Here is a 14381-nt window from a genome sequence, read left to right as displayed (position 1 = left end):
TATAATGCTTGATGGTACTCTGCCACATAGCCTAGCTGAATATACACACAGTTTCATGCTCAAAATATAACATTAATTTGCAAGGCCCAATGGGGAAATACTTCAACTGTTTCAAGAACTAGTTTACTGAACCATAAGCAAATTTTTTTCAAATATATTAGTCCCATTGAATCATTCACATGTTTAGGACATCCTGCAGAGCGAACACTAATTGTGGGAACCATAAATTTGATTAGTTACACTGGAATCAGGATACCCAGGATAATCACAACTGTATGTCCTAACAATAAATAAAGGGAAAGGAAAAGAACAGCATTGTAGTTGCACATACTATTTATGTTCACTAGAGGATGAAATGTAGATGGTTTTGCTTATCTAGAAGTTATTTAGAAATAAATAGTAATGTAGCATTTAGAAAGGCAAGCTACAGATACAAGACATTTAGCCAGGAATGTAAAGATACAGACTGAGCAACTTAAATGCTCTGTGGTTTTCAAACACTATAGTGTCTGTTTAGATAAATGGCAATTTACTTTAAAACTGTGAACGTCTCTTCAGTTAAGAGAAATGTCTCTTGGTGGGATATTTGATGTTTCCAGAAATTCTTACAACTATAGGATGATCTTCCTAGTGAAAAAGGCTGGATCAATGCAACCTGTGACTCTCTAAGGAAGGTGGGATGCTGTAAGTAGCATCTCTCAGACATCAATATAAAGGGAGGGGGAATGTAAAATGGTCAGTAATTCCAAAATAAAGGCCTAGCATTGAAGAGCTTGGGCAGCAATGTGTAAATTGATAGTTAACACATCTTTTCAAGGCAGGAATTTCTTTGCAAGTGTCTGGCTCTATGAACGCATCCAGTTTCTTGCAATTGTCAATAATCAGAATTTGTAAACTAGTTACGGTAACCAAACACAACGGTATGACTGCATTACTTCCTTACTAGTTTCAAAGACTATATAATTTATCACATAACACTAGTTACTCAGTGGGAAAAAAATAGAGTTCCCCTTGAGATGCATGTACTTGAGGTATACCAGATAGAAATATTGTAGCTGTGGCATCTGTATTAACAAAGAGGAGTCCTGTTAAGTACTTTCAACTTTGCTAGCTATCATTTTAATCCTGCTTGAAATAATGCTCCTTTAGGAGGGGCAGCCAGCAATTGTCAGATACATTATTGTCAGAAATACTTTCTTAGGTTGCCAGCTCCGTTCTTAGATCTGTTGTTAACTTGGCCCTACATTTTTTATTCTTTCTGTGCTTTTACCAAGTTGTTACGTGAAAAGTCTAATCTAATCCCAGAGTAATTGCTGAGAAAGAAGATCCTTTTCTCCAGGTGGGTCTACCCCCTCTTGCATTGGTTGTAGTTTACCTGACTGCAATAACGCAGAGTAAACTAATCCAGCAGAAAGTGAATATGTTTCTTCCAGTCTGATAAACTGACTTGGCTTACTGTTGTGGTCCAGTAGGCAATGGTCCTAGCACAAGGAATAAGATTGGACCATAGGGTGGGAATCAGGAGTCCAAGAATCTTCCTTCCGCTGGCAGAGCGGTTAAGTAGGCTCAGCCCATTTCATTTTACATCACCCTGAGCAAACATTTTACTAGGTGTAAGGAAAAGCAACCAGTACACTAAAGCAGAGCAAACACTGCCTTCTTCCCACAAAGGCTACTCACACATTTGGTAAATTATGTGGGCTGTATTATCAGATGTTTAGTTTGTTTTCTACACACAGTACACAAGTGAACAATTTCCTAGAAGGGAGTGGCAATATTTCTGGAGTGTCCATTGAAGGAAAGATACAGAAATGTGTATTGCATGCTTTGTTAGAGTTTCTGTAAGTCCCTATTCAAGCAGCTGCAATTTCCTCTAATATTACTGAGTAGAAAAACTATTACTAAAGGAACAGAAAAAAGAATATCCAATGCAAGGAAATGAAAGCATGCTGAAGTGCATCCACAGGATGGGAAATCAGCTTACTGTATAGGAATGCAGCCTAGCAGCGGGAGCTGAGAACTGCAAGACAAAATTCACAGGCTCCTAATCTCAACCATACTAACGGCTCTTACATGATCTTTCACAACTGTTTTCCTCTTTGTCTTAGTTCATCTTTTTTTCAAAATACATACGGAAATATCACTCTAATCTCACAAGATGCAGAACATAATAAAAGTGCTCTAATCAGGAAAGCAGTTCCCGGTACACATGCTTCAGGGTCTACTCATAAAAGGCAGTTCAGAAACATGAAAGATTATCACCATCTCCCTCATGGCATCTAAGGACATGGTGTAATGCAAGGCTAAAACCTGGAACTCAAACTTCTGTTTGAGATGTTAAAAGATATGACTGAAAGATAAAGATTTATCTTTGCACTATAGATAGGCATAACAATTCCAATAATGAACTAAAGCAGGAGTTTGCCCTTAGATGTACTCTTTTCTTATCAACATGAATTGTTGATTCATGCAATGCAACATCATGTAGTGTTTACGGTTCTTTGCTTGCCCAACTGGAGTTACAGCAGTGGACCAGAAGCCAGGTCGGGGGCCTGGATTTCTCAACAGATGTGCAAATGCACATAGGTAAATTAAATAATCTCTTACCCTCACATAAGAGAGTTTCATTGCCAACTATTAACCATTCAAATGATTTACAGTGTTTTGCACTCATTTCTGTGCATCACTCTTACAGTTTACAGTAGCTAGGACTTTCAAATAGTAACACAATGGTATGTCTTTAAGCCTTAGTAATTTTTGCTATACTGCTGAGTCAGCTTTCCAATACTAAATAAAAATATAACCACAAAAATAAGTAACAAGACATGCTGTGAAGTGTTTAAAGTTTAATTGCCCATTACTAAATCATACAGCCTACAGCTCTCGAAACTCTACAAGAGATGGAAGTTCTACGGTTTGCTTTAGGGTTTTCTCATTTCCTTTAGGCTGTAGGCTTCAGACGGAAAGGTCTATGCCAGTCTTGTACAGCACAGAGTTGGGTAAATAGCTACTTAAATAATACACAGAGTAGAGATTTCATTGCCTTCTTACATTAATTTTAAATACAACAAGCAATTTTTAGGGCTCTTTTTCCCCTTTTATGAAGTGAGATGTATAGGATTGTACAATGAAGTCCAAGAGTTGAACATCCAAGCTACTTAATTTTTTAGCACATCTCTGAACACGTTGCTACTTTCCAATCACAAAGGGTTTTTTTTCACTACAGCTTTCTTTGAAGCCATATATAGTATGATCCCAGCCTCCTGGGGAGGAGATAAAATCAAAATCTTTGCCTTGCCTTTGCATTTGGTGACTCTGAAGTAACAAACCCCTTTTCAAACTATATTGTAAACAAAGGATACCTACTCTAGCTTGCGTCTGGACGTCGGCACTACTACTGCACATTGCAATGTCTAAGCCTGCCAATCACTTTTTAAAAGCTCAACTGAGTAAAATATGTGTTCAGTGTGCCATGTAGGTTTAAAAAAAACAAAGCAAAAGACCAAGTGTGACGTAAGAGACAATTCAGTACAGACTTTAAAACAAAACCATGCATAAGCCCATTCCAGCCAGTGCTGCCATCATTTGAGATCTTCTGAAGGATCACTTTTGCCTCTTAATGCTGAGAAATCTTCTCACGTTTTGAAATAATTAAAGTTTTAGCATGTATTTAACCCTTGTGTGTAACAAAAAGGGAGAACAACTTTCTGAAACTATAGTAAATTTTAGTCTTTGTTGAGCTGGCTGCCTTCTTTTTCCTTGATAGAGGAGACCTTTTCCCTGCAAGTCTGTGTTCAGCTTAGCTTCAGGATACTCATGTGTCACCTTTAGACACATTACTGCAGAAAAGAAGATGCAAAAGCAGATGTGCACTCGTGACAGAATTCCCAGCAGGCTTCATAGTTGTATAATTTTCTGTAGGGCAGACTATTTTTCTTTTGCCAACAGACCATGTATTGTCTGACTTTTAGTCTCACTGCATATATCTATTTGAAAAGCCTGGTACACAGCTTTTACCAACATTGCAGGAAACATGCTGAAGAAGATGGGTAACTTATTTGCTATTTTTTCATGGCATATAGCCATATCAACTAAATGCAGTGCCTTTACTGTAAACACTGAATAAAGAATGTTTAGCCTTTAAATAAAATATTTTCAGTAAAGTTGGGAAAAGGATTCCTTTTACAGTCACTTCAGCATACTACAACTAGCAATATCATACAGCCAGTACAACAAAGAGACTAGGTACCAAAATCTAAGCGCTGCCTGAAATGAATTTTGTTTTGCAAAAGCCAGAATTCTGAAGCTAGATTAATCTATCATTAAACTTCTGCTTAGGAAAAAAGAAAGAAAAAAAAGAAAGAAGAAAAGAACGGTACAATGTCTTAACTCTATCATTTCAATATCTAATTCTGGTTAGTCCCGCATCCCTCCCCCCCAACCAATTCATATTTCTACTCTTAGAAACCATTTGTGAAGTAGCTACTGTTAAAGAATGTAAGGATTTAAGGTTATTTAGCTGATTCAATTTAAACAGTCTTTAAATAATTGAAAGACACAGGAAGAGGTACTTAGATACTACATGTAGGATGAAATTCAGAGGTACATTTTAACCTTTTCATTTTAGCTTCTGGAGTTATTTTTAACAGCTTCAGAAAATACATTCAGCATATGGAACATGAAATGCACGAGGAGCAAAAAGAGATGACAAAACCCTATTCTCATGGTATCAATTCTCTCAAAAGCTGCGTTTGCAATAATATTAAAACATGCTTGAAAGCATTCTGTATAGAAGTTCTGGTTACTCCAGAAGTTTTCACTTTGCATTAGAGGACAGTAAAAAGATGCAGAAAGCCTCTACTCCCTGTTAGCATAACAACAGTCTGGACTCAGGATTTTGAGGAGAAAACTGCTGTTAAAGTTTCTACTGGTAAATAGTACGCAACTTTGTCAGAGGGCACAGCGTCACTGTCTCCACGCAAGCGGAGCAGTACTCAGAAGACTACTGGGCTGGCTTGTTCCGCTAGCAAAACCTGTTTCCCAGCCCAACCTCCTCTCTCAGCTGCTGCCAGGGACTACTGCCTAAGTGATCTCCTTGCTTCTGCATCTGCATTCCCCCAGGTCCTCAAGGATGCTGTGATACCTTCTGAAGCTGCTTAAGCTACTGGCACAGAATCAGTTTAGAGCACAGACTATGGTAATACCTAGGAAGCATCAGTTAGTAAATGTTTGGGGTCTGGTGACAGCTGGTGCACCACTTTGATTCATATGTGCTTTTCCTGCAAGGAAGTTTTCATACTCTGTTTTCAGAGATGAATGCGTGTCTTTTTCTTTCCAGAGGAGAAAAAATCCCTATGTTCTTGCAAAAGCCACTCTGATACTTTTCTGAAGTACAGACACTTGAAAAGCTTTGCTCTGTTCATTCCTTTCAGTCCTGGTCTTAATGAGGACCACATTGCTGTTTTTTCCTCATAAGAAATACAATCTGTTTAAGGTTTCAGCTAGGTTCTTAAGTGAAAAAGCAAACTGACACATTTGTCCTACAGTCTTCTGGGTCACCATCAGTAACTGCTCTAGGACTTCAGCTGAATTTTGTACAAATATCATAACCTTCAAGCAGCTGAGGTCAGATCCAGAGAGACAGTAGGAATTTAGGTAGCTAATTCCCGAGAAACATTTTATTGCTATTCTTTAATCCTGAAGGCATCAAAACTCTCATAGGTATCCTAATTTTTCTTGAATTGCTAAAATTCCACTTCTGCCCATGCCAAGAAATATCCCAGTCTTCATATGAGTTAGCAGCTTGTGGCCTACTTTATAATTAACCTGGAACAGTGGCTAAAGTAGACATTTCTCCATATATTATGATGTTCTTCTATTAAAAATGCCATAAATTATTAAAATGATGATGCAAGGGGCCAAAATGAAACAAAGAAAGAACAAAAGCCAGCCAACAAATAAATGAAAACAGGAGAAACTACAGATTTGAAAGAAGACTTATTTTAAATTGCATTCACATAAAAGTGAAAATCCTACTCAGCAATGGTCAGAAACTGCAGGATTTGATCGCTAAGTTTTAGAAGTCCTGCTCAGAAAGCGTACAGAACTTTTAGCTTCAGATTTGATTTGGACACATCAGTAGAATCGTAATAAAAATTCCAGCTTTGCAAAAGGATTATAAATAGAAACTTTTTAAATGAAAGGCAATTTTTTTGAGATTACTTTCTTCCTTCCACTAAGGATGTAAATCTCACAGAACAAAATAAAGCCAGAGTAATAATTAGAAATAATAGTAGAGTAACAGGATGGCATGTAATCCGTCTATGACAAACAGCAAATAATTTTAACATAGCGAAATTAGGAAAAACCCAGAGAAATAGGAAAGTTAACATTTACAAAAAATAAGCCAATTAATAAGCCCAGGGCAGAACAGCATTAACTCAGTCCTGACCACAGCTGCACTCTGTGTATCACACTAAGTTCAATGGACTGGTTTCGTGATTTTTTTGTCCTTTTTTTTTTTTTGTTAAATTTCAGCAGAGGAACAATGACCCTAGACCTGACATAGAAGGACTACAGAGGCAGCAATTGCAGTCTCTTCATTTGCGGAGTGTTGCTGGGCTGGCTCTCATCCTTGGGAATTTAGCAAGGCAGGTGGAACAGCAGGACACAGAAGTGACGACAGAGTTGGTACGAGACACTCTGTCTGTCAGCAGCCAGCACTGCTCCAAACAATAATATGCTACTCCATGGCTTCTCTGATTTCTGCCAGGAGATGGTTTTTACTACTCATTGGCCTGTAAAGCATAAACATTGGATTAGAGCTACTCTTGCCACCCTTTGTTTCAGCAAGCACAAGCAGGAGCTTGGCACAGCTGATTGCTGCACTCATATGAGAAACCAAGAACTGCCACCCTGCGTGGAACACAGAACAAGACAGACCCGGATTTCCTCTCCGCTACTGCCTACTTCAGTAGAGAAAACAAGAACTTTGTCCCTTTGTCCTGGACACACGAGAGATAATGCGACCAGTCTGCTGGCTGTAACTGTCATCTCTGGTAACTAAAGGGTGGCTTGCGTCCTGAAGCACAGAGCCTAAAACCCTTCCCAGAAAAGTTTATTATCATTAATTTTGACAAATACAGGTATTTTGGAGATATTCATACAAGAGATTTTTTGTTTGTGGTTTTTTTGGTGGGTTTGCTTGTTGGTATTTTTTAAACTCATTAAGTCCCTTCTTTTCTTGTTTTAAATTTGATGTCTATTTTATTTCATTGAACATTCCCATGTTTTTGTGTTGTAAGACAGGGAGACCAGAAGCATTCAATCTGCTGTCTCAGTATTAGTCCATACATATTCATCTTACCTCGTCTTACAGCTTCTCTAGATGGTAGTCTTTTTGTCTTCTCTTCCTAAAGACATCTAGAAAACCTTAGTTCAAATCCTTGTCCTGAGAATGGCATTAAAGCAGAACTCAAGTGAAACCTCCCACATCCCATGAGGCATCATCTTAACCCTGGGGCCACACTAGAATATGACAGCAGCAAGTCTGGAGCTGTCCTGTGGTGTATAAAATACAGGCATTTTCCCTGAGAGGAAAGCAGACACACAGGCAGACAGAATGAATCTTTCACTTCATGTTTATGCTATGTAATCTGAGAGGTGGGATGCCTCGTTCCAGGATGGTCTACTGATCTATCTGGAAGGGGACAGCTGCGGGGACAGTAGCTATGACTGACTACCCTGTCCCAGAACACCCTGTAGCTTTCAATCACCCTCCTGGGGCTCAGTTTCAAATCCCTCCAGGCAAAGGAGGATAAAGAATGTGGTTTCTCACATCCCATGTCAGTGCCCAAACAGTTGGCCTATTGAATGTTATCCTTCTCCTCTGGCATCTTTCTCAACCTACCTCTTCATTTCCTTTGCTTTTCTTAGAAGTACTCCAGGATAAAAACCACTCTGTTGCAGAACACAGCACAACCTCGCTTTCTCTCCAAGATCATCCCCAGCAAATTACCTTTTCCTGTAGATGTGTTGCTAAGTAACAAACAACTCTTAAAAGAGAAACAAAGTTCCTCCCAAAGTTTGGCATACCCACCCTGGTGAATAGCTGCAATTTATCACACATATTTAAATGATCTATGAGTGCTCCAGTCAGAGCAGTAGTACAATGAAGCTTCAGTTTTCTGCTGGAGTCAGAGGTGACTACTAGAGAGACTGGTCTGAGTTTAAACCATCACAAAGTTTGTACATTTCGTACAAGAGGCAACAGAGAATCTTATGTCAGGTCTCTAGACATACATTTGGTATGAATTATGAAATGTATTTATTTGGTGTGTATTAATGAACTAATACAGGCATCCTCTGGGACACAGGCCACATATTCTCATGCCAACAAAATAAAATACGCATTTTACATTAAATTCAAGTATGGGCCTAAAAATTCTGCTTTCCTTAAAGCCTCTGTGAACTATCCTCTTTCTAATAAAGTTAAATTTACATTCTTCCATAAGGTATGAAAGACCCAAGCAGTCTCTTCCACCCAAGGGCTCTATTGTAACAGCATATGAATCTTACAACGGAGCATTACAAAGACATCATGATGCTTTCATGGCATGCCCTAATCTTCCATGGATTTGTTAAGATCTGTACTGCACTAAATATACATTGGATGTGGGGTCTGTTCCCCTGGAGGGGAAGAAGAGAGAGAAAGACCATTTCTAGACACAAAAACATGGAGAAAATGATGGAGACTGACAGGTTTCTCTCTCCCTGGTCTCTTCATATGGACTGCACCTTCTTTTGTAGTACCTCCACTGAACTCAGCACAATCTCCCAGCCTCTTATCTTTCATAAAGGCATAGTTTAGTTTCTCTTGCAAATCATCAGTAGTAATGCTTATGAGAATCAGACCTAACAGAGAATACCCTTATGAATCAAATTATATATGCATTAATATTAACTCTTCATACTGCTTGCCAGTAAGACTCTTAAGCTATTTAACTTGAATGCAAAACTTTCCCTGAAAGCCATAGTTTCTTTACTAGTCCTTCAACCAAGCAGTCTTAAGGTAACAGCCACTGTCAGCATTTAGCTACAACTACTGTTCCTTACTATCTTCAGAATACAGAAAGCAGAAATGTGAATTCAGTACATCACAGACCTTGGGTGTCATTCCTTGCCACGCAGCATAATACACCCATCCTCGGCACCAACACTGAAACTGGTACAGGCTAAATTCCAGAGAAGATGCTGATATGCACTAACCACCTCGCAGACAATGATGTTACAGGCTTCAGAAGCAGTTGAATACTAGCAGCCCTCTCCTCTCTTCTCTTACTGTCTTGACTCCTGTGGCTCAAATGAGAGTCCAGCCTGATCTTAACCAAGAAAAATTAAAAATGTGCATTACCATCACTGAAGATGCAACTTCTCCTCACCTTTCCTCTGCAAATCCCTAGATCAGGACAAGGCTATCCTAGCTTCCTTGTAATGCACATCTTGCAGACTGTATCACAACAGAGAAGGATGCACAGAAGTTCTTTCTCAGCATCCCTCTGGTATCCAAATGGGTATGAATTATAAAATGAAACCTACAGTCATGTTTGTGATGGAGGCAAAAATACTCAAAGCTGGACGGTCAGAATAAGACTTATTGTCCTTTTGCTAAAAGGCCATGGAATATCCTTACATTGAGAAGACCTTTTCCAGAAACAAATGTAAAAATACAGGCCCTAAGTTCCTAAATTGGCATCTTCTTTCCTTCAACAAACAGAAGCCACCTTACTTTTCCTATCTTGCAATACAACCAACAGCAATTTATTTTTTTACTCCATTCTGCCTACAGTTCACGTAGTGCAGCATTCCCATATTGCACCAAAACAGGATAAGATCTTAAAGCCTAACAGCATGCCAAGAACAGTGAGAACACACAACCTGAGAGAGCAAGTGCAAAAAATTACTTCATTTTTATTGTTAGAAATAAAGCACATATTCTTACAGATGACTTCACAACAAAGCCAACCAGAAACAACTGCTTCAGCAAGATCCTTCATGGCATCTAGCACTGAGACAAGCGATGACCATAGATGTGCATAAGGTCATAATTACAGAGTTTCCAAGACAGATGCTGTTTAAATGCACGCAGTTGTATATTCTTAGTGTTTATGTTGTCAGTGATTAATGACCAAATTGCTTCCTCTTGCACACTACTCATATGGCAATCTGTATGACTGCTTAAGTTGCATAGGGATGAATAAAGTTATTAGAAGAGAAACTTGCTGCCAGTCACTGCTATAATCTGCTGCAGCCTCGCCCCCAGTCCATTTCATTGCTCTTTGTTTGCCCGTCCTTCAAGCAGCTTGTGACAGTCCTGTGACAGTCCATGTGTGCAGTAATATGAAATGCCTTCAAGAAACAATTTGCTTTACAGTGTTTATTCAGCAAACTCCCTCCATTGAAGAATTTTTTCAAATTCTTAACTGGCTTTATGATTTTCTTCAAGAATTTTCTCTAGTTAGTGAGAAGCCAAAGAATATAATAAGGATGGGATGGAACAAGAATTGCAGTTGGGAATGCTAAAATTAAATGCTTTCCTCATATAGAAAACTAAAAGGCTGTGAAATAAGCCTTGTCCTCTTTACAAGGGGTAGGTGTGCATTTATTTACATGATGAATCACAAATTCAGTCAGCTGAACATAATTGCTCTCTGCAATTTCATTTCACTTACCCTAGCACAGAAGCAATCCTCAGCTGGTACCATTAGTACCAGGGTTCTCTTTTCTGTATATGTCCTTGCTGTACTTGGCAAAGAAAGGGCACTTCAGGTGTACAGTTTGTAACAATAGAGAATTTTTTGAATGTTCAAACACTTCCAAGCAGCTGTTTCAGATGGCCAGGCAGGTTCTGCCTCTTGCTTGTCTTTCATTTTAATGATCATTTCACAAGACTTGGAAGATTTCTTGCACAAGTGCAGAGTAAATTGGGGGTGGGGGGGGATGTACCTCACCGGAAACTTGTGTGCTCTGGGAAAAATTTGAGCAAGTGTTGGACATACTATATTGGTCTGGATTTATACTTGTTTACTTGTACAAGTTCTCATTTATATTAAATAGGACATAAGTAAAGCTAAAGATCACTGCATAAAACAAGAAACAGATGGATTTTGTTAAAAGGGGCTCAACCCAAAGAACTATTGGACATAGAAGGTAGTACCATCATTTGATATCTGGTCCATTATGTCAATGATGACTAGATGAACTTCAGTTTCTGAAATTCAGAGAAATAATGATAATGCACACATTTCAGACCTCTGTGTTTTCTAAGCGTATGCCATTTAAGTGGAGTTTTCTAAAAGGTTTTCAATTTGAACAATGGTACCTTGTGTTTCCAATACTTCCCTTGTAGGGCCTCTGTGATCAAATCAGCTAAACATGCAGGACCAGCTTATGCCTTGCCCTTAACCAGATGTGCAGTGGGAAAGAGATATCTGTGCCTGAACTGTACTACCAAATCCAAACGTCCTGTAGCTATGTCTTAGTAGGCGGTACTAAAGTGTTACCAACTCAGTCCTATCCCCACTGTCCTGATTGTGAACATTTTTGATTGATTCATCTCTGAAATCAATATTGCCAGATTTAAGAATAATAAAGTGCAGGGATTGTGGATTAGATTTTTGTTTGATGAAAGAAAGAAAAAGTTACTTACACTACACTATATAAGAACAAATAGAAAAAGCAGGGCCTTTTTTAATATTTTTTTTTAAAGTGTGGGTTGTTATTGTATAGAAAAATATAATTTGAATATTAAAATAGTTCTTGGACAAAGTAATTTACATTTTATAGTACCAGAAAGTGCATTTAATTAGGAATGGAAACTGACATCATAAGGTCAATTTGGCACCTTAAGTTTGAAGTGCTTTATGGTTTTACTGGGGGGGAAGTGCTGAAGTACTATCACAATTCCATGCTTTTCTCACCACTATTATGACTATACATTGATTAAAGCTTAGGTATTTATTCACTGCAAGCATATAATTGTCGCAAGCATGTCACTTTATCTGTTCTCATGAACTCTAACTTTAGTTATTAAGATGGGGTGGGTGGATGTGTTACAGGGACACCCATAACCCTATTTTACTTTAAAAAAAAACCAACAAAACAACTCCTTATGACAAGCAGACAACCTGATCTGTATACTCAATGACAACTGTTTTTAGGACAAGCATTGCCTGTTTGAAATCAGTCAGGAAGTACCAAAATAAGATCAAGTAAGTAAATTATTAAATGTCACTATTGGTATCAGCTGATTACATTTCTCATTATAGAAAGAGTGCTCACTGGGAGTGGGGGGAGGGGGAAGTAACTATTGCATTTTTTATAGTAGTATTGATGTACTGCCAAGGCCTCTGGTTGGACTAATTTTAGGGTGATTTTTTAAAAATCTTTTCTTATTCAAGAAGCCTTTGTTACTTATTTCAGTGAGCCACATTCAAATCAGCACAGCTCAGCTCCCCAGCACAAATGCCTGCACTCATCCTTTACAAGAAGGCTGTCCACTACAATCTTATGTGAAACACGACTGTTGTAAAAATAAGTGCTTATAAAAACGATGGCCAAAGGAATGTTTCCTCGAGCTTTTCAAAATACCAATGAAAATTGCTATTGGGAAGCAAATTAGCATTATCTTTCAGTCTTTTAAATGCATGTATTAGGCTGAAATTGAAGGTAAAATATGAAACTGAAGTTTAACTTCATTATTATACTCAGGTTAGCAGTTCTCCCCCCCGCAATTCAGACTGAAAAGAATGCAAAGGAGACCAAGAGCTTAAGGAAACACCCCTAAAAGCATTTAAAGGTTAAAAAAAAAAAAAAGAGATGGCCACCTCGCCGGCTTTTCAAAAGCACCAAAATTTTCAAGGGGCGGGGGGGGGGGGGGGGAGTTGGCAATCTGGCTTTTAATAGGAGATAGGGTGGGCTTAAAATATAGGTGATGCCTCTTACATAAAATATTCCTCTCACACAAAAGAGTTTGAGAAGTAACGATCACTCCGGAGCCCAACGGCCCCCCCCCCCCCCCCGTCCGGGGACGCGGGGCCGGTCGGCCCCGCACCGGCCCCGCGTCCCCGGGCGTGGGGGGGGGCCGTGGGGGATTGGCAGACCCCAGTCCCCCTGCCCACAGACCCTGCTGCTCCCACGCTGCGGGGAAGGCAGCCCCATATCAACCCTTCCACCTCCACAGCTGCCCTGAGGGGGTCCGGGCCTCCCCGGAAGGCCTCCGGCGGCGGGTGGGCCGCCGTTCCCTTACCCGTGGTGGAGAGGACGGTGCTGGCGAAGAAAAGGGAGGAGGTGAAGTCCCAGTTCCAGTTGCCCGAAGCGTTGCTGAGCACCGAGACGCCGTAGTTGCTGGCCTCCAGCACCCGCATCAGGAACTGCTCCAGCTGCTGCTCCGAAAGGCAGGCGTGCTCCTCCAGGAAGCGCTGCTTCAGCTTGCCCAGCTCCTGGCGCAGCAGGTCCTCGTAGGGCAGCTCCACCGAGGAGAAGACCACGGCGCCGAACACCAGGTACAGCAGGTAACCCAGCACCAGCAGAGCGAAGCACCAAGCCGACCGGTGCTGCTCCACCAGCCGCACGCAGGAGCTACCCGCCAGCGACTGCAACATCTTCCCGAACCGGGGCCGGCTGCGCCCCGGGCCGGACCACCTAAGGGGAGCGAGGGGTTGAGGGGAAAGGGGGGGAGAGAAAAGCGCGGCCGATGCGGCCGCCGCCTGCCCTCCCTGTGGCCGCTGACTTTGAAGGCGCGGAGCGGCGGTGATGTGGCGCTCACGTGGCCGCGGCGCAGGTACCGCGGCTGAGGGACGGCCTGCTGCCGCCAACCGCCCGCCCGGCCCGGCCCCTCCGCCTCACCCACCTCACGCCTCTGCTGCCGATTAAAAAGGCGGTTTTCTCTCTTTTTTGTTTCGTGGCCGCAGCTAACGTTCGGTAAAGCCGACCGAGAGCCTCCGTTCTCTGTGGCGGGGTGGCGTGCGGCCGGGCGCCGCGCGGAGATTTCTTCCTCTTGTCACACAAAAGTGAGCGGAGATTTCCTCCCTCCAGTGAGATAACCCCCAAAGCAGCAATTCCTTCCACTGGGTTTGGGGGTTTCGGTGGGGTTTTTTGGTGGTGTGTTGGTTGTTGGTTTTGGGGTTTGTTTTTTTTGGGGGAGGGTGTCGTATTTCAAAAGGCGCTGGGCAAAGCAGAAGATGGTAATGCCAGAGACGGAGCAGTGTGAAGCAGGAGGCTGAATTTCAGTGCAGGGATGTGATGTGTTCAAGGAGGAACCCTGATGGCAGGTGTTAATGTCCTCCCTCAGGCCCGCTAGGACAGAACTTCAAAATGGGGCC

General features: G+C 41.0%; 1 protein-coding gene across 1 annotated transcript in view; it reads right to left on the bottom strand.

Annotated features, from left to right (window-relative positions):
* Positions 1–13840, bottom strand: part of KCNK1 (potassium two pore domain channel subfamily K member 1) — a 33184-nt gene extending 19344 nt beyond the window's left edge. Inside the window, exon 1 of the mRNA XM_054819926.1 lies at positions 13307–13840. Within this exon, the coding sequence (XP_054675901.1) occupies positions 13307–13661 (355 nt within the window). The 5' untranslated portion in view covers positions 13662–13840. The remainder of the gene's footprint in view (positions 1–13306) is intronic.
* Positions 13841–14381: the final 541 nt, after the last annotated feature.

The sequence above is a fragment of the Grus americana genome, chromosome 3 (assembly GCF_028858705.1).
Source record: "Grus americana isolate bGruAme1 chromosome 3, bGruAme1.mat, whole genome shotgun sequence".
Classification (NCBI taxonomy): Eukaryota; Metazoa; Chordata; class Aves; order Gruiformes; family Gruidae; genus Grus; species Grus americana.
The sequence above is the reverse complement of the archived record's forward strand: the minus strand, read 5'-3'. Positions and strand labels throughout refer to the sequence as shown.